Here is a 19,240-nt window from a genome sequence, read left to right on the forward strand (position 1 = left end):
CGATGAAAATAAACCACGGTTGGTGACTGACACAGCAGCTTTAATGAAAGAACAGCATGAGAATACAGTGGAAGGGGGGCGGGGGGTCCATCTCGTCCCAGTCCATCTCGTCCCACTCCACACACAGTCTTGTTTGCTCCCGGTACGTGTACATATACTTCATCATATTACATAATAAATAGTGTTGTTGGTCCTCATGAGGCAGCAATGTTTCTGTTCCTTTTGTTTTTTTGTTCTCTTTCAGTCCTCCGAGGTGACGTCGATGTCCTCGGAGCTGGTCTGCTTGGTGGCCATACGCCACCTGTTGATGTGGTGGTTGCCCTTCTTCTTCTGCTGGGCGTCTGGCCCGTCCTCTTCCAGCTTCTGACGCTTGTACTTGGTCCGCCGGTTTTGGAACCACACCTTCACCTGTGCGGAGGCAAGCCACACACATGAGTAAGTCCATTCATGGCGAGTACACAACGTTGTGGGAAGATAACTTTGCATTGGGGAGCGACAACGTGTCACACAACATTGGGGAGTGACACAAGTTCATCGCACACAATATTGTTGAGCAAGCAGAGTCTACGAGAACACACAAATTGATGTCTGCTTGCAATTTTTTTGTTTTTCGTAACTTGCCGTCACCTCCTTGCCAGATTTCTTCTCACTTCGCATATCATTTACATAAATTTAAATGTTCTCTAGTATCGTCAAGTCTGTTTGATAACAAGACTGTAGTCACGTGACCTGGAATGAGTCCGTATGCTAAAACTATGTTTTCTAAAAAAAAACAAGTGAGATTTTTTTTTTCATATGCCAATCATAACTGAATCTTTGATGTCATGTTGTGTTAATGTTATGATGGTGAAGGGTGATGCAGCTTAAGCTTCAAGTCTCAAGTCATTCACGCAAACAATACTGCTGGCTCATAAGCTGTCTTTTTATGGCCCATTAGGCCTAATTGACACCCACATAGCATCAATAACACACACACACACACACACACACACACACACACACACACACACACACACACACACACACACACACCTTCATCCAATAAGTGATGTCGGTAGATATGCCACACGCTATTTTGGACTTGTCAAAGCGGCAAGAGCGAGGGTGCGAACGCCATCGTGATGACTAGTAGTAAAAGCCTGGTCGATAAATCTTGCTTTGATCACATGACACGAAGTGTGCTGTGTTTGTGGCTCACTGTTTCCAGATTTGCTCTGGTGGCGTTTGCACATCAGTTTGAAGTTTAGTCACAGATGATTACAAGGTTTCTTTCACAAACGTTGAACAGATAATTATGGGATTTATTTAAATGTAGTTCATAGTATAATGGTCTGTACTATGGTCCGTTCTCTGTTTGTATTTTATTTTCCTTTGATTATTTAATAACACTTAAAGCATAAAATGAAAATGTGAACATTTTACTCGTAGTTTTGATCATTTACAATAAACCAAAAAATATAAGTGCATTAAATCAAAAAGACTGTTCATTTTAATGAGCCTGTTTTATCAAATAATGATATAATTATAATAATAATTATAATAATAATTTTACAAATTCTGCACCAAGTATCACAAGATTCTTGATCACTCAAATGCCTGGTGGGCCGAATTTCAGAACGTAGTGTGCCACATGTTGCCCACGGGCCATGTTTTCCCTAACTTACAACCACCACAGCAAACGAATATTGAATAAGTTGAGCATTAAATCATCATTTTAAAAAAAAATTCTCAATGGTTAGATTAGATTTAAATGTTTAACATTTTTCATTAGCTCTTGTATTTATTTACAGTGTTGGTTTGTTTCTGTATTTCTAATATAAGTGAATATTTCTGTTGTGACAATTTAACCTCTATTTGTGTCCAAATTAAGAAAAGCAATTAACCACAAATCCACTATGAATCAGTATTTCCTCAAATTATTGTTGCTGACATTATACAATGCCAAAATTTGCTAAATAATCAGAGCGGAATTTATATAGTTACTTAACCACTGTTTTTTTCCGCAAGTGTCGATATTTCAGATGTACACGATTTATCCAATAGTCGCCCTCCAAAAGAACGCGAAGAGTCACCCTGTTTATTTGCCTTCATTCCTGACCGGGACCTCACCTGCGTTTCGGACAGGTTTAGGCTACCGGCCAGTTGCTTCCGCTCGGCGCCCACCACGTAATGGTTCTTCTCGAAGGCCCGCTCCAAGCGCAGCAGCTGCGACGGTGAGAAGGCGGTTCGGATCCGCTTGGGCTTCCGGGCAAACGGGCCGTGGAGGAGCAGGCTGTCCTGGGACGCGTCATGACCTGCCGGGCGCGGACGACACACACCGGACCACCGTTACGGCCTTGCAAGAAACATTTATATTTTGGAGCATTTTGTTGTGATTTAATTGCCTTCGCCAATTATCTATCAACATTTTTTTCCTTCTTTACTGCTATTCAAATGTCCAATGCACGTTTATTGTCGTTTAATGTTGACTAAAGTTATATTTAACATCTAAAATGCACACATGCAGTAAATGCTTTGGTAGCAAAAAACTAAATGAGTACAATATTTTTGCATAAAAAAAATCGGTTATTAATTATTCGTAAGAAATAGCGACTTGCATTTTGTACTGTTATGGTGATTGTAATTTAATGTAGACATGTACTTGAATCTCTTTTTCATTTGGTGTGTGCAGGACATGCTGAGTAAGAAGTGCTCATTGCAGAGTTTTATACGCTATGATTTAAATTATATATATATCTACATTGTGTGTTTGACTCAATTTAATCATTATACTGTATTTGCTGTTTTTGAATACAATTGATAATTTTGTCATTTAAAAAAATCTACCATGGCTCTTTGAAATATTTATATTTAATTAGGATATACCGATAGTAATTTTGCTTCTTTATGAATAATTGAGCGAGTGCAGTTCTCAATGTGTGTATGACTATATTACAACGGCCCCACACACGCGCGCATTAAATTGTACTCAGGTACGAAGACAAATATTCATCAGAATGGCTCAGTAAGTGAGGAATGAACTTACTGTCTTTGCGTCTATAGTATTGAATCGTATGCTATTTATAAAAATATGTACTTTACACCTGTAATAAGTAACACGTTGTTAAAGTTAATACAATAAAAAAAACAATATTGCTGTCGTGCATTTCTAAAGACAGATGAGATTTCCAATGGCTAAAAGATGATGTTGTGCATGCTTGAATTTTGCATTTAAATAATATAAAAGCATATTTTATTACTTCTTGTGCTGCGTGGTTAAAATGACCGCGTTGCGTGCGCGCCTCGTTGATTGACATTCATCCGAAAACGAGCGGCCTTACCTTGAAACCTGTGTCCGAAGAAGCGGTTCCGGAGCACCCAGGGGTAAAAATTGAGCGGGTCTCGGTGTTGCGCCGAGCCGAAGAAGTGCGCGTGGTGCTGCAGGTGCTGGTTCTGATGTTGGTGGTGATGGTGGTGATGGTGGGTGTGCGAATGGGGACCCACGGCCAGCTGCGGGTGGCTCACCGACTCGGGGAACACCAGCTCAGCTGGGTTCGGGTAGAGCGAGCGGGCTACGGCCGCAGCGGCAGCCGCCGCAGCCACCCCTGGAGCGGCGGCCGCTTGGTAGCCGCCCATCAGGGCGTCAGGGGCCGGGCCGGCGTAGCTGAGCGCCGTGGGGCGGATGGGCTCTTCGGCCAGCGGGTTCTCCTTGGCCACCAGAGACTCGATGGTGAAGCAGCGCTTGCCTGCAGGCGCGAACATCTCCAGACAAGAAAGACGTCGAGCTCTTTGTTTTTTTCTTTTTGTTCCCTGCTAAATCCTCGTTTAGATCTGCATGTCCAACTTTTCTTTTCGCGTGGAGCCCGGAGATGTTGCTTGAAAAGTCAACAGTGCTGCAAGTCCTCCTTGACGCCAAAGCTTTCTTCTATACGCAAGGCTGCGCAAGTGAGAGCGTGCGCGCATGTGGGGGTGCCCTCGATACCCCCCCCCCCCCCTCCCTTGCACGGACGCTGATTGGACCACCGCACCTGCCCGTCAAGCCAAGTATCGAGAAGCTCTTTTGCAGCCAGTAGAATTTACGTTTTGTACATATCGGTGTTGAAAAATTCTTCCAACTTAGCTGAAATATATTTTCATTTTTTCCCCCCAACTCCCTGCGTTAATTTTCAGAAAGGTCGGTTAATTTCTTTACTTTTCGACTTTTTCCCCCCTCTCATCATCTCATCATCTTTTTGATCATGCGTGTCCCTCTTAAGAAAATGCACTCACATCAAAGTCGACTATTTGATTGGGTTTATTAAATCCATAGGATTTTAAGGACTCACATTAATGGATGTCATCGCGCATTTTTATTATACAAATGCAAATTAACATGTTTTCATGTTTTATTTTAGTTTTTTTAAATTGCTTTTAAATCTCCATAACCGTCGATCATATTCTTGAGATTGTATACTTACAATGGCACTATAAACACTGCCACTCATTAACAGTCGTGATAATTGGCCTCCGTTCTCACACTGAAAAATTAATTTAAAAAAAATCTAGTCACATTAGTGTTCGTGTGTTTTATTTGTCTGTCCATTTTTAGATATTTAATCAAAACCTTTACGTTGTGTGCAAGCTCTGGGCAAAAACACGTTGTCCTCTATCACGAGAAGGATTTAGGTCGTGGAAAGAAAAGGTAGCGAGAGAGAGGAAAAAAAACACGTGATAGTTAATAAGTGACTTGGGAATGTAGAAAATGATTAGCGTCAAACAAGTTGTTGATGAGGCGTTTAGAGCTTTAAAGGCTCCTAAACGCACTAGCCGAGCAGATTTAATTTCCGTCAGTGACATCAGCCCGAGTCAAGCTAAAATTTAAGAGTTACGACTTTGAAGGAATTAAACATTTTGTCATTGGGTTAGCCTTTCTTTTTTAACAACATGAAAGCTTTTTTGATCCTGAAAAAAACCCGGGCATGCACGCTCGCTCATGCACATCCCCGCTGCAGGTTAATGTTTGGGTGCGCACGCGCGTGTGTGTGTCTCACAGAAAACCACTTGCGACACGATTCAGTTTCTTTTCTGGCTGGACACTTCATTAGGTACACTTTCTCGAGCCAATGTAAGCAAAAATCTTTTAGATTGCCCAGTGTGTTGTTCCTAGAATTTTGTCAAAATTATCTGCCTGAATATGTGCATTTTTGCCAACGTTTAAACACATTAAGAGAAGACTAAAAGACTGAAAAGTGAATAAATAGAAGTAGTTTTAAGACCATATTGTAAAAACAATATTTTTTTGCCTGCAGCGTAACACTAAAATGCCGCCTCAGCATATTTGCTTTGAGCTCCGGGCTCCACTAATCAATCACCTGAGTCTCACCAACCACAGAAACCTGGAACTTGAAGTCAATGTTTTTGATGTTTGACTAATTCTAAATGCGTCGTCACAAAGTGATAATAATCCCATTTCAAGATTGTAGACTAAAGAGAAAGACAAGAATGCATTTGACACTTTACGTGTGCGTAATCTAATCATGCGTGTGAACTTTATTATTATATAGTGGTAAAGAAATGAACAAAGGTGTTAATGAAAGTGCTCCACACACTTCTTAAAACAAAGTAATTATATCTAACAGTATCAACATTATCGGCCCATAAGTGTTGATTTGAATTTTTTTTATTGAGATTTCTATTCTTTTTTCCTTGCTCGTTGACTGTTATGCTAATAGAGAATCATCCGTTTTTATCCATCCACTTAATATCCTGTCATCTTTGTGTCAAATGATAACAATGCCAGGCGTTCTTAAAACAATTAAAAAACTGTCCAATTAAAATAACATGCACGCATAATCTCAACAAGTCCGTTCAAAAATTTTCTTGATGGAAATAAATCCGCATAAATTACAGTATTCAAATAAATGAATCCGTGCATTGCAAAATGGTTTTGGTCTCAAGTCCTGTTCAGACATGACAGCTGCCCCCCTGTGTTGGCAAAATGTAAAAGACATTTTTGATAAAAGACGTTTTTGGAAAACACGTTCCCGGCGCTTTTTTTTTTTTTTTTTAAATAAAATGGTGTTATTTATTTACATGCTATCGGATGAATGTTTACTTACAATTTTCTTGTAAAACTTGGTATAACATGTTTTAAGCGCACTGTCCTACAACGCTTGAAGTCCTGCGAATGAAAACGAGCAATCCGAGTTGTATCTGTTTTCTGGGTTTATGCTGCCACTTGTCGGAAAAAGCCAGGTACAACAGTTTGATGTCCCCTGCCTTTTTTAACATTTCAACGCCATAGAATTTGCATTGTATCATGACTGAAGTGAATATGGACTACAACGTGACAAACATTTCCTTATTACAGATGACTTAATCTTTATGCTAATCGACAGTTGAGTCAAGAATAAAAATTTGTTGCAAGTCAATCCGTATAATGAACGCAATACTTTTCCAAGAGAACATTGTTATGGTGAATGGAATGTGAGATGAATGAAGATGTGATGGCTCCTTCATTAAAATAACCTAATTGGCCATTTTGTTTGTGTGCTCAGCGCTAATGTGTGCCTTGATGCAAATGTACGCCACCTGCAGAAATTCACCCTTGCCACAATAACCACATGACGAAAGTAGCACGTCGCCGCGTATGTGGCACCTGCGCGATAACCTGCGACCGCCCCCCACATACCCCCCCCCCACACTACACCCACTTGGCCTAAACAAACATCCAGCTCAATACAGTCGATTGCACCTCAATGATACAGTAAATTTCAAGATATTAAACTAGTTGCCTGTGGTACAAAGTGAAAAGCTTATTTACAATCGGGGCAGTAGAATCACGTGATAGATATTTACTGCAGAATTTTGGGCTTTCCGCCCCTTTACAAGTAAATGCTTTTGAATTAATAACTTGCAATTAAAATGGTTTGTATTGAACTGCAAGCAGAAGTCATTCTACTGTAAAGTTGGCTTTTGTTGCCACTTTATTGGTTCCCTTTCACTCTGCGCGCTGATTGGCTGCCAGTCTGAATGCAGACAGGAAAAGGCGTGTCCCCGTGCCCTCCCCTAAGGAGGCCACGTCCGTGCTTGGTCCGCCATTGTGCTGGCTCACAAAAGAGCCTGCTTCCACTTCAAACGCAGTAATGAAAGCTAATGACTATTAGATGGAGTGCGCCACATAAAATATGCTAAGAGCCATTTTGACGAGGCATGAGAACTTTCACACCTTCTTCTAGCCTCCACATGTCCATCTTCATATGCAACTTCCAATTTGGACTCCACACTTGTCCTGTTGCATTTTGTTCTTATTAACTATTGGAGATTGTTAAAACTATACAAGGTCTCCCTCTAGTGGTACGTGAAAGTAAATGACCAAAATAAATATTCCAACTGAGCTGAATGGTGTGGTGGATTAAATTTGTCTTGAATTCTGCACAGTACTTTTGTTGTATTTGACATCTCACTGATTTTGAAGCCTGGTGACACAAGCAATGAGGACGAGGTCTTCATTTGAAGGAGCCCGTGCAGCCGGCGGCCCCTGGTGTTGCTTTCCAGCCGTTAAGGTGGCCTTTGCTAATTGAGAGCACGACCCCCCCCCCCTTTCCCCACCCCTCAACTGACCCCCTCCCTAAATCCTCTTCATCCCCTCCACTTTTTCCCAGGCCGCCCCTGGTCCTTCCTCAATGGGATTACGCTGGATGCTGAGATAGCGGGCGTCATCTCATCACGCTGCTTTGTGGTCTTAGCGCACAAATCAGATCACTCGCCACTCAGATCTGCTTCACTCTTTTTCAGCTAAATTCAGATTTATTTTGTCGGCTGCCATCCTCTTGTTCTTTTGCTCTTCTCGTCATCTTTGTTAGTTCATTAGGGAGTTTGATCATCAGTGTTGTATTTAATTAGTTAGTTCATTAATGAGTTTGTTTGTTAGTCAGTCATTCACTTCAGTCAATCACAAATCTGTTAGTTGTTAGTCATACAGTGCTGAAAGCATTCTGTCCAAGCAAATTGTGCCAACATCATCATCCAGTTTAGAACTAGAGAGTATCTGGTAGGCTTCCCTGCGTGCCACCTTTGTGGCGTGATGTGCTCAAAGTGTTGGTAGTCATGTTTACCTAAGATGAAAGCCTCAAACAAGCCCTCTTGATCCCCGAGGTGAGCGTTTCTCCTGTTAAGAGCTCTTGGGAGCAGATTAGTGACATGGAAACCTTCCCAGCGTGCCGCCTTTGTGCTCCGTCGTCTGCGATTCGGCGTCGCCAATTAGCCGCTCCGATGCACACCGTGCTCACGCGTCTTATCCTGGCACATGCGGCTGATGTGTCTCTGGTTGCCTACGGGAGGCCCGGGACCAGCACGCCGTTTACGTCCACCCCAGTTTACTTTATTAGGTATACCTGTGCCGAGCATTTGGCTGCTAAAATGCAATTGGGGAGAGGACTTCTTTGACATGCCTTTTCAATTTTTCTGCCAACCAAATGTCGTTAATCCCTTTTTTTCTTTCGTGTATTTCATGACGAAAAAATGGCACCTTTGGTTATAAACTAGAATTACTTAAGCGTTAGCCCTTTGTGAGTGTTTTCATATCTGTTTGGCCTGTTTGCTGAGTCAGCTCTGAAAATTTGTTTCTATATATAATGCTATGTCTTCGAATTAAGAAGCCAGGCAAAGTAGTGACGTTCATTGCATAAAATATTTTTTATGAATATGTCAATCAAATATACAAAAAATAACAATAGTCAAAGAGCAATGCATGTAGAAAAATTAAATATATAACTATACTTCTATTAAATAGGAATAGGTCGTCTTCTGTGGACAAGAGTCTTTTCGGGGGGGGGGGGTCTTCAGCATGGCTCGTGGGCGTCATCGGACACATCCACATCTACGTCAGAGTCAGAGAATTCTTCTTCCTCTTCGTCAGCGTGCCCTTGAGATCCGGGGCTTTTGGGTGGGGTGGTGGCGGCTAGGCCCAGCTTGGCCAGTTTGGCCTGCTGCTGCTCCAGACTCTGCTTGCGCCATTTGATGCGACGGTTCTGGAACCACACTTTCACCTGCAAAGAGAACAGCACAAGAATTAAAAATAAGTCATTTGGAGTCGTTAAAAATGTTGAGAAGTAATCACTGAAAGAGCCTTTACCCTCAAAATCAAAGACATCAAACCCACTATCAAAATGCATTCTCATGAAAAAGAAAAATCTTTTTCAGTGTTTGCAATCATCATTCATCATCATTGAGTGTCTTTAATTGACAATATCAAAGACTAAATGTCTTAAAAGAGTTTTCACCGTTAATATGTAAATGCAATATGTGAAAGGAAATTTGGTTTTGAGTGGTGGAATTGAATCTTTCTATGACCACCCACTCAAGGAGTTATTAGGGTTTTCTCACTTCACATCAAAGCCCTGAGGAAGAAAAGAAACTTCTAAAGTGATTCTCTTCTATTTTGTCATGTAAACAGCAGTTTTATTTCTTGCCTGAGTTTGGACAATTTATCATGTAACAGACTGAACGCCGCTTTGTTTTCCCCTTCACTTTATCAAACATACAATTTTAAACACAGTATCACAGACATAGTGAATGTTTCTCTCTCAACGTATAAAACAATATTTTTCATATTTAGAACATATTTTATATGCTTTAAATTGATTTAATTTGAAATTTCTTATGTCAGCACTCACTGAGTCTCGGTTCAACTTTTCTCCCCTTTAATGGCGACCTCAATACACATTAAAACTTTGTTGCCTTCATTTTGCCTCGTAAACTCCATCCATCCATTTTCTGTACCACTTTGTCCCCACGGGCGTGCTGGAGCCTATCCCAGCGGTCATCGGGCAGTAGGTGGGGGACACCCTGAACCGGTTGCCAGCCAATCACAGGGCACACAGAGACGAACAACCATCCGCACTCGCACTCACACCTAGAGGCAATTTGGAGTGCTCAATCGGCCTACCAAGCATGTTTTGGGGATGTGGGAGAAAACCGGAATGCCCGGAGGAAACCCACGCCGGCTTGTGGAGAACATGCAAACTCCACACAGGGAGGGTCGGAATCGAACCGACACCCTCCTAACTGTGAGGCGGACGTGCTAACCAGTGCACCACCAAGCCGCCTCCTCGTAAATTCAATCATATTAATTGTATTTTTTTCTGACCTGCGCTTCCGTGAGCTGCAGGGCGGAGGCGAGCAGAAACCTCTCGGAGCCGACCATGTACTGCTGCCGGGCGAATTCCTTCTCCAGGCGGGAGAGCTGCTCGCTGGTGAAGCTGGTGCGCATGCGCTTGGACTTGCCCCCCTTGGCTTTCAACGCGTGCACCTTGGGCATCGACGCCGCTGCAAAAACAGTCACAAAAGTCAGTCAAGGTGAGATGATTGAAAAGCATTCCAAGTGAAAAGGACTTGAATACCTTGCGCGTAAAAGGCACCGCGACAGGACGCCTGGTAGGGGAACGGCGGGCAGCAATAGACGGCGGAATAGCCGGCGGGCAGCACGTTGTACGGGCATGGCGCGTAGGTCAGTCCGGTGCCGAGGGGCAGTGCGGCCGGGTAAGTGAGCCCCGGACTCGCCCGCTCCGAGTTGCGCTCGTCTGGCTTGGCGAGCAGCGCGTCGATGGTGAATGACTTGGGCTTGGGCTGCGCCGGCGCGTAATTACGCACCGAGTATCCGCCGAAAACTCCCGTGGCTCTGCTGCTCGGAATCTGCATCCTTGCCACGAGATGAACATGCGAGGCTAACGGTGGCCTCCTTTCTTTTATACCCGGCCGGACGCAGAGGTGTCACCCCCCCTCGCCCCCCCCCCTTTTGTCTCCCCAAGCTAAAGATGAGAGGAGCCAACATCCCAACAACGTATCCAATTAATTGCGGGACGAGTACAAAATGGGATTGTCAAACATCCTCACCCTTTGAGGAGGGGGCGGAGAGGGGGATCAAGGGGGGGCTTTTGAAGACGCGGGTTGGGGGTCGTTGACTCCCAGCCAGAATTAGCCGGCCTACAAATTCCTGCATGGATCTTGAGTCCAGATGTAATCACGACTGCTGGGAAAGCCTTGATGTTGCCAAATGATCTTATTAAAGGCAAATCATCTCACCGGCGTGACCGAGCGAGAACCTTGCAAGAGCTCCATTCCCCCCCCCCCCCCCCCCCCCCCCTCGTTTCCACTTAAGCCACTGAATAAGTCGCCGACGGAACCATGAAGAGATGCACAAACACACGATTACAGCCTTTCTCGAGAACAATGACGGGGGGGCAAGCACAACGTGTGACGTTTTGCGGCTAGGGTGTCGCTCCCCGAAATGGGCAGCCTAATGGAGGCGTCAAATTTGACAACCGATGTTTTTCTCTTTTTTGTTTTGTGGCTTCTGTTGTTTCCCTTCCTATTACGACCATATAATCTGTCAGGGTTGCAACCTTGATGCACAGTGTCGTCCTTAACCACGTTGTCTGTATCATATCTGGCGAATTTGTGATTTTGTATGTGTGTGTGTGTGTGGGGGGGGGGGGGGGTTGCATTGCATGAAGAACACGATGAGTGCGAAAGTCATTAGAGGAGCAACTTTGTTGCCTGACACCTCCTCCCTCTCGGGTATTGAGAAAAAAAGTATCATCTATCAATCAGCTTTACTGGTTTAGGTCAGTGCAATTTGCACATCACATAGTCAGCTCTATTGGGACACTTGAGGATTGTATCAACATAGAACATACTATCATGATATTTATGAATTGACGGTTAGGTTCAGCATTTATATTATTAATAATTTATTAATTATTCTTTATCTACACATTTATACGTCAAATTTAAAAAATGAACATATATGACAAAACACGTGCCAAGAAAAAAGTTAATACTTTTTTAACAGCATCAAAAATCGGTTATATATGTTAAAGGGACACAAAAAGGCTTTTCTAATCAAAATGTGCTGCTAACTTTTCATTTTTGCAGTCTTTTTTTTTTTTTGTTAAAGTTGGTTTAGAAGTTTTCTTCCCACTGTATTGTCATTATGTTTTATGGTCAATGAACGTTTTTAAAATGTCGCTCTTTTTAGGATCCCTGTATGAGCAATCTTTTGCCAATTTTTCAGGTGGGTTGTTTGTGATATTTTCACGATCCCCCGTTAGTCACGTTTTTAAAACAATCATATTTCTCACAAAATTATTCCAACTGAATTCAAAGTATTTTCCCTCTCATCTTAATTCTCCCGTCTCTATATTCCCACCCCAGTTTTTGACACACAGACACCGTCAATGAGAGAATCGAGCAGGCGAGTGTGCCCTTCAGCGAGCCCCAGCGTCTCCGTTTGATCCCAACGACTTTCACTCCTGTTTGGGTTTCCCCTCATTATTGGCCGACGGTGTTTGCGTGTCGTGTACCGATTGCACTCTGGAGCAGCGTCTTTTGTGCAGACGTGTTTGCGCTGCGAGGCGATTGCGGCCCTAATTGCGCCATGTGATCTCTTTGCTTTGCTCACCGAGGTGCCGCTGCTGCGGGTGAGGCGATTCGAGGCAAAACAGCGTCTGCGAGTCAGCCTTTCAACTGCAGCTCTGCAAACACGGCGTATCCTTGTTGGAGAGCGCAACGTGCGCATGCGCGCGCTCACTGTTTGCTCTGCGCAGCTGAGTGACACTCCGACGTCTCATCAACCAGGTAAACACACTGCCTGTACTGTGCTGGGACCACCGTTCATCCAACTCTATCGGACTTTTTTTTTTTACACATAAATACAAATTTTCTAGCGAAAAAAAAGAAATCCACTTCCTTTTCATGACAAAAGTAATGTTGAGGTTCATTAAGAAGGAAGTGGCGGATTGTCGGATGTGTATTGGAACCAGACAAGGAATACACTGCATTCATTGTGCTGGCCCATTCAAAGTCATAGGAGTGAATGCGGACAGCGTGACGTCACCCTATTGGGCCATTGTGCACAATTGAGCTTGAAAGTGCGTGTATGTCAATATGCAGCCCATTCGCAGTCAGCAATTATACAAGAGGTCATAATTGCTTAATTACTCACCATGAAAGCAAATCGTAGAATTATTTTAAAAATATAAATAATACAGATAATATTTTTTCTTATTTATTCTTTGAAATGTTTATATTAAAAAAATCACCAATCAAAGGTTATGGTTGTATCTTTATATTTTTATTTTTCAGTAGATGATCGAATGCTGTTAAAGAAAACTGTAGTATATGATTCTGTGTGGCGTGTGCATTCAAGACCAACAATGAGGCACTCTAAATCAGCCACATGAGCCACAAGCCCCCATCCACATGTCAAGTCGAACTTCAATTTTCTTTTTTACTCTTCTCTGCATGAGATGCGTGCCCTCACGGCTAACAACAAGGCACTCTCACATGGCATGGGGTGAACTGTAGGCAATAGCTATTGCCAGCTAACTGCACACTGAAACTGTGCTGACTCAAAATCCTACAAAATTGTACTTTTATGCGAACTGGCCGTGTGAAGAGCAGTGACACATCAGTGCATGTTGATGCATCTTTAGCGTGTCGGCTATGCAGATGTTGGTTGCGTTGCATTCGCACCTGTGGCCGCCATTATCCATTAGCATCAACACCCGCTACTGTACGAGCCCCTCGAGCGGCCCCTCTGAGGACCCGCGGGGCCATCAGAGTAGCACTGGGCTCATTATTCACTTAATGAGGGATTAAATTTCCCGAAACAACCCGGGAACTCGCTGTGTGTATTCTGGATGCCTGAAAACGTCTTTTTCACTCAAAACACGTTAACTGTTGCAGCTTGTATTTATTTCGTCTGTTTTCATTTAGAGCTGGAATCTCTTGTCATTTGGCTTGTTTGCTTCATCTGCAGAATCCATTTTTATTGATTTTCCTACACTAGTCACAATTCAATCTTTTCATTTAGCATATTAGCTCCGTTGCCCTGCGATTGGGTGGCAACCGGTTCAGGGTGTCCCCCGCCTACTGCCCGATGACGGCTGGGATAGGCTACAGCACGCCCGCGACCCCCGTGGGGACAAAGCGGTTCCATGGATGGATGTTAGCTCCGTCTGCTGTGTCGGTTGTGCCTTAGTGTGTTAGCTTCATCCACAACAGATTACATTTTACTACATACATGTTTAGCATGCTCACCATTTATATATTCATTTAGCATGTTAGCTGTTTCACACATAAGCTTCATTGACTGTATTAATTTAATTGAGCACTTTAGCATTACCTATCTGTGTATCCATTCAATTGGAACATTTTAGCTTCATTTACGGCATTTATTTTCAAAAGATAAAAAGTACCCTTTGATCTGATTTACTCAGGCAACGAGAGATTAAATCCATCGTGTTCTCGTCCTGGCATTGAACAAGAGTATATCATTGATGACCCTTTCGGCCCAGGTGCCGTGTGTTGAGGTTTTGGGGGGGTTCTGTGAATTGCTCGTGGCGGCGGGGGTGCTGATGCAGACACCCCCCTCTAATGGAGGTGAGAATTGGCGGGTTGGACTTTAACACTTGACCTGTGTTTACACTTCCTGTGGGTGTCATTGTCCATAAAGTGCCTGCTCGCTCACATGGGGCCACGCTGCTTTCAGGAACCTCAAGCCGGGTCCAGGCGAGCCGGGCCGGACCGGATATGGCCTTCGCTCCACGCATCGCTGCTCCATCATTTCCTCTGCTTCCTTGCAAACTCTGTTTACTTATAGTGCTGCACCAGTTCCTCTGAACAGCACACACACGCACAGCCTCGGGAACTTTATGGGAAAATAATGACAAAGCTATTACCCACATTATATTGCTACGGCCTTATTCCAAAATAGGTTAGTTTAAGAATTTTCTCTAGAAATCCCTCGTAAAAGTTGTCATAATTCATACATGCCTAAAAGGTTTGAAAATATTTTTAAAAAGTAAAAATTCATATTAACCAGTGAATATAATTCCAAAATGTTTAAAATTTGAAAAAAAAATCCTAAAATGATTCATAAAATTGCCTATGAAGTGAATTAAGTGAAAACAAGTGCTATTATTTTTTTGCACATATGTTGTTTAGAACCCGCAATATTGTGTGCTAGTGCCTAAAGTAGTGGAAAAAAACAAGACACGATGATCCCTCTTTTTGTTTGCGTTGACGTCTCCATGGCAACAGCGGTTTACAGTGATGTGCATTGTATGCATCCATGTCAATGTAAAGAGCACATCAAAGCACTTAAACAAAGACTGGAGGACACTTGCGCCTCATAATGGACCCCATCATGAGCACACACACACTACTTCCCCTCACACACACGCACACACCCCGACACTGCACTTGATTGCATTGCAGTGGAGTGAGAACTTCAAACAAGGACCACACACAGGCAGACGGCAGCTCCTCCGGCGTCTGCTGACATCTGCTGGACAAAAAAGGTAGCAGCGATCAAGAAAAAGATTTGTTGAATTATTTCTTAAATGTATTTATATTCGTATGTTTTACATTTTCACTTTATAAGTATGCGCATATCTATATCTTAACACTTCCTACTGACATTATTTTGTTATTTTGGCATGTAAAAATGTTGCTAAACTCTCTAACGGTATAATTTAGTATTTTGTTACTCTAATTCTATTGTTTTGGTTGTTGTATTGTATTGTGTTGTAATTACATCCAAATTTGTCCTTAAAGAGTAGTAGGTTCAGGTCCGACTCATATTAAATATGTACACTAGAGGACGCTACAATGCCAGCAAACGAGACCAGACTTTCCACCATACGTTATATCATACATGAGACGCATTTGATGATGGATGTGCCTAGTTATGAAATATCTGCTGGACTCCTGTAATGCATGTGGAATTACCTTTAACCATCTATTTATGAACTGTGCATTTGATACTCTAACAGGGGTCACCACGTCCGGTCCTCAAGGGTGCCAATTCAGCCTGTTTTAGATGCATCCCCACTGCAAGACACCCGATTCAAATAATTAGGATCGTTATCGCTGATGAGCTGATCATTTGAATCAGGTTTGTTGTAGTAGGGGTTAGGGACAGTGGACAGTAGTAACAATGAAATGTATATAGCAACATACTCAGTCGATACCAGCAACCTTTAACTTACTGCTGTGCACAAGTGAAAATAGGTATAATATCTAGACCCTGAATATAAGACGACCCCCACTTTTTCAGTCTTATTTCAATGCAAAAAACATCGTCTTATATTCGGCCAAAATGGTATTTTGTTACGTGTTATGTATGTATGGATGGACAAGTCTTGTGCTGTTGATATCTTTTAATCAATCAAAACATTCGCTCCGTTTGTGAACAATTGTAAGCATGTCATCCGTTATAAAGAACATGCATCAGACTTAAGCCACATTTATGAGAAAAGAAATATAACAGAACAGAGAAAAACAGAAAACAGAGAAAAGTATGTCTCCACGACTGGTCTCAGTTTGTGCCAATATCGATGTGTTATCAGACTTGTTTCTTTAATAGCAGCTCTTAATAACTTATCATGTGTAAATATTCATTGTCCGCTTTCCAATTTTCTAAAATGCCACTTGAAAGATACACACGCCCTTTGTACTCAAGCGTCGTATCAAATGTGTGTTTGTTTTGCAAAAATATAAATTCATTATTCATGAAAAAGATACTTCAAAGAACTTTTTGGTCAGGGATGGACATGAAATGTTTGAGGTTCCCACAATTTGTCATGAGCGCTACTTAGGCATGGGCCGTACCACTACGTACTTCCTAAAAAGATGAAAAAAAAAGACATTTTAAATGAAAATGTGCACAAGTCTGTTTTTAATTAAAATAATGTACATCATAGTATAATTTTCATCAATTTCAAAATACAATACATATATAAAAGATCCAGTCTGAAACAACCACAAAATCCATCATCCGGGAGAGACTCGGAGTAGAGCCGCTGCTCCTCCACGTTGAGAGGAGCCAGATGAGGTGGCTCGGGCATCTCATCAGGATGCTTCCTGGACGCCTCCCTGGGGAGGTGTTCCGGGCATGTCCCACCGGTAGGAGACCCAGGACGCGCTGGAGAGACTATGTCTCTCAGCTGGCCTGGGAACGCCTTGGGATCCCCCAGGATGATCTGGATGAAGTGGCTGGGGAGAGGGAAGTCTGGGAGTCCCTCCTAAAGCTGCTGCCCCTGCGACCCGACCCTGGATAAGCGGAAGAAGATGGATGGATAGATGGATGGATGGATGGATGGATGGATGGATGGATGGATGGATGGATGGATGGATGGATGGATGGATGGATGGATGGGGGTATAAGTCATCTTTTTTTTCAGTTTTTAAATGTTAGTTTCCCACGTCTAACTTTTGAAGTCATCATCACTTAATTATTCTTAACTAATATTTGGATATGTAAATATGCGGGTTCGATTCCACCTCCGGCCCTCCCTGTGTGGAGTTTGCATGTTCTCCCCGAGCCCGCGTGGGTTTTCTCCGGGCACTCCGGTTTCCTCCCACATCCCAAAAACATGCTTGGTAGGCCGATTGAAGACTCTAAATTGTCCCTAGGTTTGAGTGCGAGTGCGGATGGTTGTTCGTCTCTGTGTGCCCTGTGATTGGCTAGCAACCGGTTCAGGGTGTCCCCCGCCTACTGCCTGTTGACGGCTGGGATAGGCTACAGCACGCCCGCGACCCCCGTGGGGACAAAGCGGTTCAGAAAATGAATGAATGAATGAATATGAGTACTGAGCAAGCTAAAAAGAACAAATGCCAACAACCTGGTATCACTGACTGCGGCAGAAGTCAAAAGAGACAGACGGCAAAGGTAGCTTTGAATTTACTTCGCAAGATTGTGTTAGTCAACAATTTCAATTTGTTTATATTGAAACTTGTGTCAAGTCTAATGTTTTCTTTCTCACAGAAGAACATCATGAAGCTTCTACTCCTGGCTTTAAGCGTTGCCTTGCTCTTTATAGTTGGTGAGTGTGTCTCCATCTTTTGGAGAAAAAGCTTGAGAATACCCAAGGATTGATTTGCGCTTTCTTTCGTCAGGGGAAGCTCTGAGTTGCCATTATTGTCTGCCTGGACCAGCGGGGGAACCATGTTCTGTCACTGAGCAGCTTTGTAAAGACGATGAAGATTATTGTGGATTCGCCACATACAAGGATTGTAAGTGTCATTAATGTTATGCAGTCCAAGCTGTGGCCCAAAAAAGAACAAATATATTGTGTTTAATTTCCGAGGTTCCACATCATACAAACTGTGCTAGAGTTGATATTAATTCATTTTCATTTCTTTGTCAGTTCCCACACTGCAGGAATGCATGTCCAGGATTCGATGCATTTGGTTTCGAAGGAATCCTGACTTTGTCACAGACTGCTGCTCAACAGACTTTTGCAACACCGTCCCGTAGCGAGCTTTGCAAATATCCCCATCAACGGAGGCTATTAATTCGGGAATCTTACATATTTTGCTCACTTTAGTTTTATCAGGTCACGGGAACCACCAAAGAAAGAATCCGCATAACCATGTTTTGCTTGAACTCCCATCCTCAAAAATCATCTGAATGAGTCCTTGAAAATCAAATGAATTAAAAACAGCATTTCTGACTCAGATTTATTGAATTGATTTGTGTGAGAGGTTAATATATAATATATTATGCTGCAAACAATCAAATTCATGCTAATACTCGAGAAAAAAATTCTTCTGCCATATTATGCAAAATCTGCTTTTTTAGCGTCCGTATACATTTTATTGTTCACCTGAAGTTTCCAAGGATTGTGAAATACTTGAATCTAATCCTCCCAGGTGCTGCAGAGATACTTTTCTCATCAGTTTGGGGAATATGTTTTACTTTTTTACTATATTTTATCCATTTTCTATGGATATAGTACTATTGAGCCACAGTCTGCACTGCCAAAACAAGGTCATGGGTGTGGCCAAACGGTTTCACCAATCCACCATCTTTATTATTCGGAGAGATTTATGCAGTCCAAACAACTCAAGCATGCCGAATTGGAGAAATCAAAATTTTTCGGTTTTGGATGCATCAATGGACACAACTCATTACACTGTCCCCCGGCATCAGAATCTCAGAGAAGTGCCTGGTTTAGGACGAAGTTCCCACATCTGTGAGCAAAGTCCTGCTTGCCTGTGTGAAGCACTTCAAGGACGAGTGTTTCAAAAATCTCTTGTCAGTTATCAGGTCTAAATACCATCAGACATTAATTCACACACTGAAACAAAGAGGAGAAGACAACCAGTAATCGTTTTACTAGGGAGGAGAACTAGCAAAGAGCGTTTTGGTTACAGTCTCCATCAATTCAGTTCTTACTCTGCGTTCTCCTCTTTTTGATGCTTTAGGTTGCCC

General features: G+C 42.7%; 2 protein-coding genes and 1 long non-coding RNA gene across 3 annotated transcripts; 1 reads left to right on the forward strand and 2 right to left on the reverse strand.

Moving 5' to 3' along the window:
- Nucleotides 1–230: 230 nt before the first annotated feature.
- On the reverse strand, nt 231–3,741 carry emx1 (empty spiracles homeobox 1). The gene is made up of 3 exons (XM_085932249.1): nt 3,321–3,741; nt 2,110–2,294; nt 231–408 (listed from the first exon to the last, which is right to left on the reverse strand). Exons 1-3 carry the CDS (start codon nt 3,739–3,741, stop codon nt 241–243), a joined length of 774 nt encoding a protein of 257 aa, XP_085788375.1. The 3' UTR covers nt 231–240.
- A 5,060-nt stretch (nt 3,742–8,801) lies between these two features.
- On the reverse strand, nt 8,802–10,671 carry noto (notochord homeobox). The gene is made up of 3 exons (XM_085932663.1): nt 10,362–10,671; nt 10,109–10,287; nt 8,802–9,008 (listed from the first exon to the last, which is right to left on the reverse strand). The coding sequence occupies exons 1-3, from the start codon at nt 10,657–10,659 to the stop codon at nt 8,802–8,804; spliced, it is 684 nt and encodes a 227-aa protein (XP_085788789.1). The 5' UTR covers nt 10,660–10,671.
- A 6,520-nt stretch (nt 10,672–17,191) lies between these two features.
- On the forward strand, nt 17,192–18,362 carry LOC147045571 (uncharacterized). Its single transcript, XR_015068375.1, has 3 exons — nt 17,192–17,849; nt 17,923–18,039; nt 18,174–18,362. It is a non-coding gene; the product is annotated as an uncharacterized LOC147045571 (long non-coding RNA).
- The last annotated feature ends 878 nt before the right edge of the window (nt 18,363–19,240 follow it).

The sequence above is a fragment of the Syngnathus leptorhynchus genome, chromosome 15 (genome assembly GCF_054491065.1).
Source record: "Syngnathus leptorhynchus isolate UIUO chromosome 15, UIUO_Slep, whole genome shotgun sequence".
Classification (NCBI taxonomy): Eukaryota; Metazoa; Chordata; class Actinopteri; order Syngnathiformes; family Syngnathidae; genus Syngnathus; species Syngnathus leptorhynchus.

Coding starts and splice junctions, on each gene's coding strand:
- noto (XM_085932663.1), bottom strand. CDS start 10,659: ATGCAGATTCCGAGCAGCAGAGCCACGGGAGTTTTCGGCGGATACTCG. Junction 10,288..10,361: donor CGGTGCCTTTTACGCGCAAG/GTATTCAAGTCC, acceptor CTGTTTTTGCAG/CGGCGTCGATGCCCAAGGTG. Junction 9,009..10,108: donor TGCAGCTCACGGAAGCGCAG/GTCAGAAAAAAA, acceptor TTCTCTTTGCAG/GTGAAAGTGTGGTTCCAGAA.
- emx1 (XM_085932249.1), bottom strand. CDS start 3,741: ATGTTCGCGCCTGCAGGCAAGCGCTGCTTCACCATCGAGTCTCTGGTG. Junction 2,295..3,320: donor CTTCGGACACAGGTTTCAAG/GTAAGGCCGCTC, acceptor CGCGCCCGGCAG/GTCATGACGCGTCCCAGGAC. Junction 409..2,109: donor TAAACCTGTCCGAAACGCAG/GTGAGGTCCCGG, acceptor GCCTCCGCACAG/GTGAAGGTGTGGTTCCAAAA.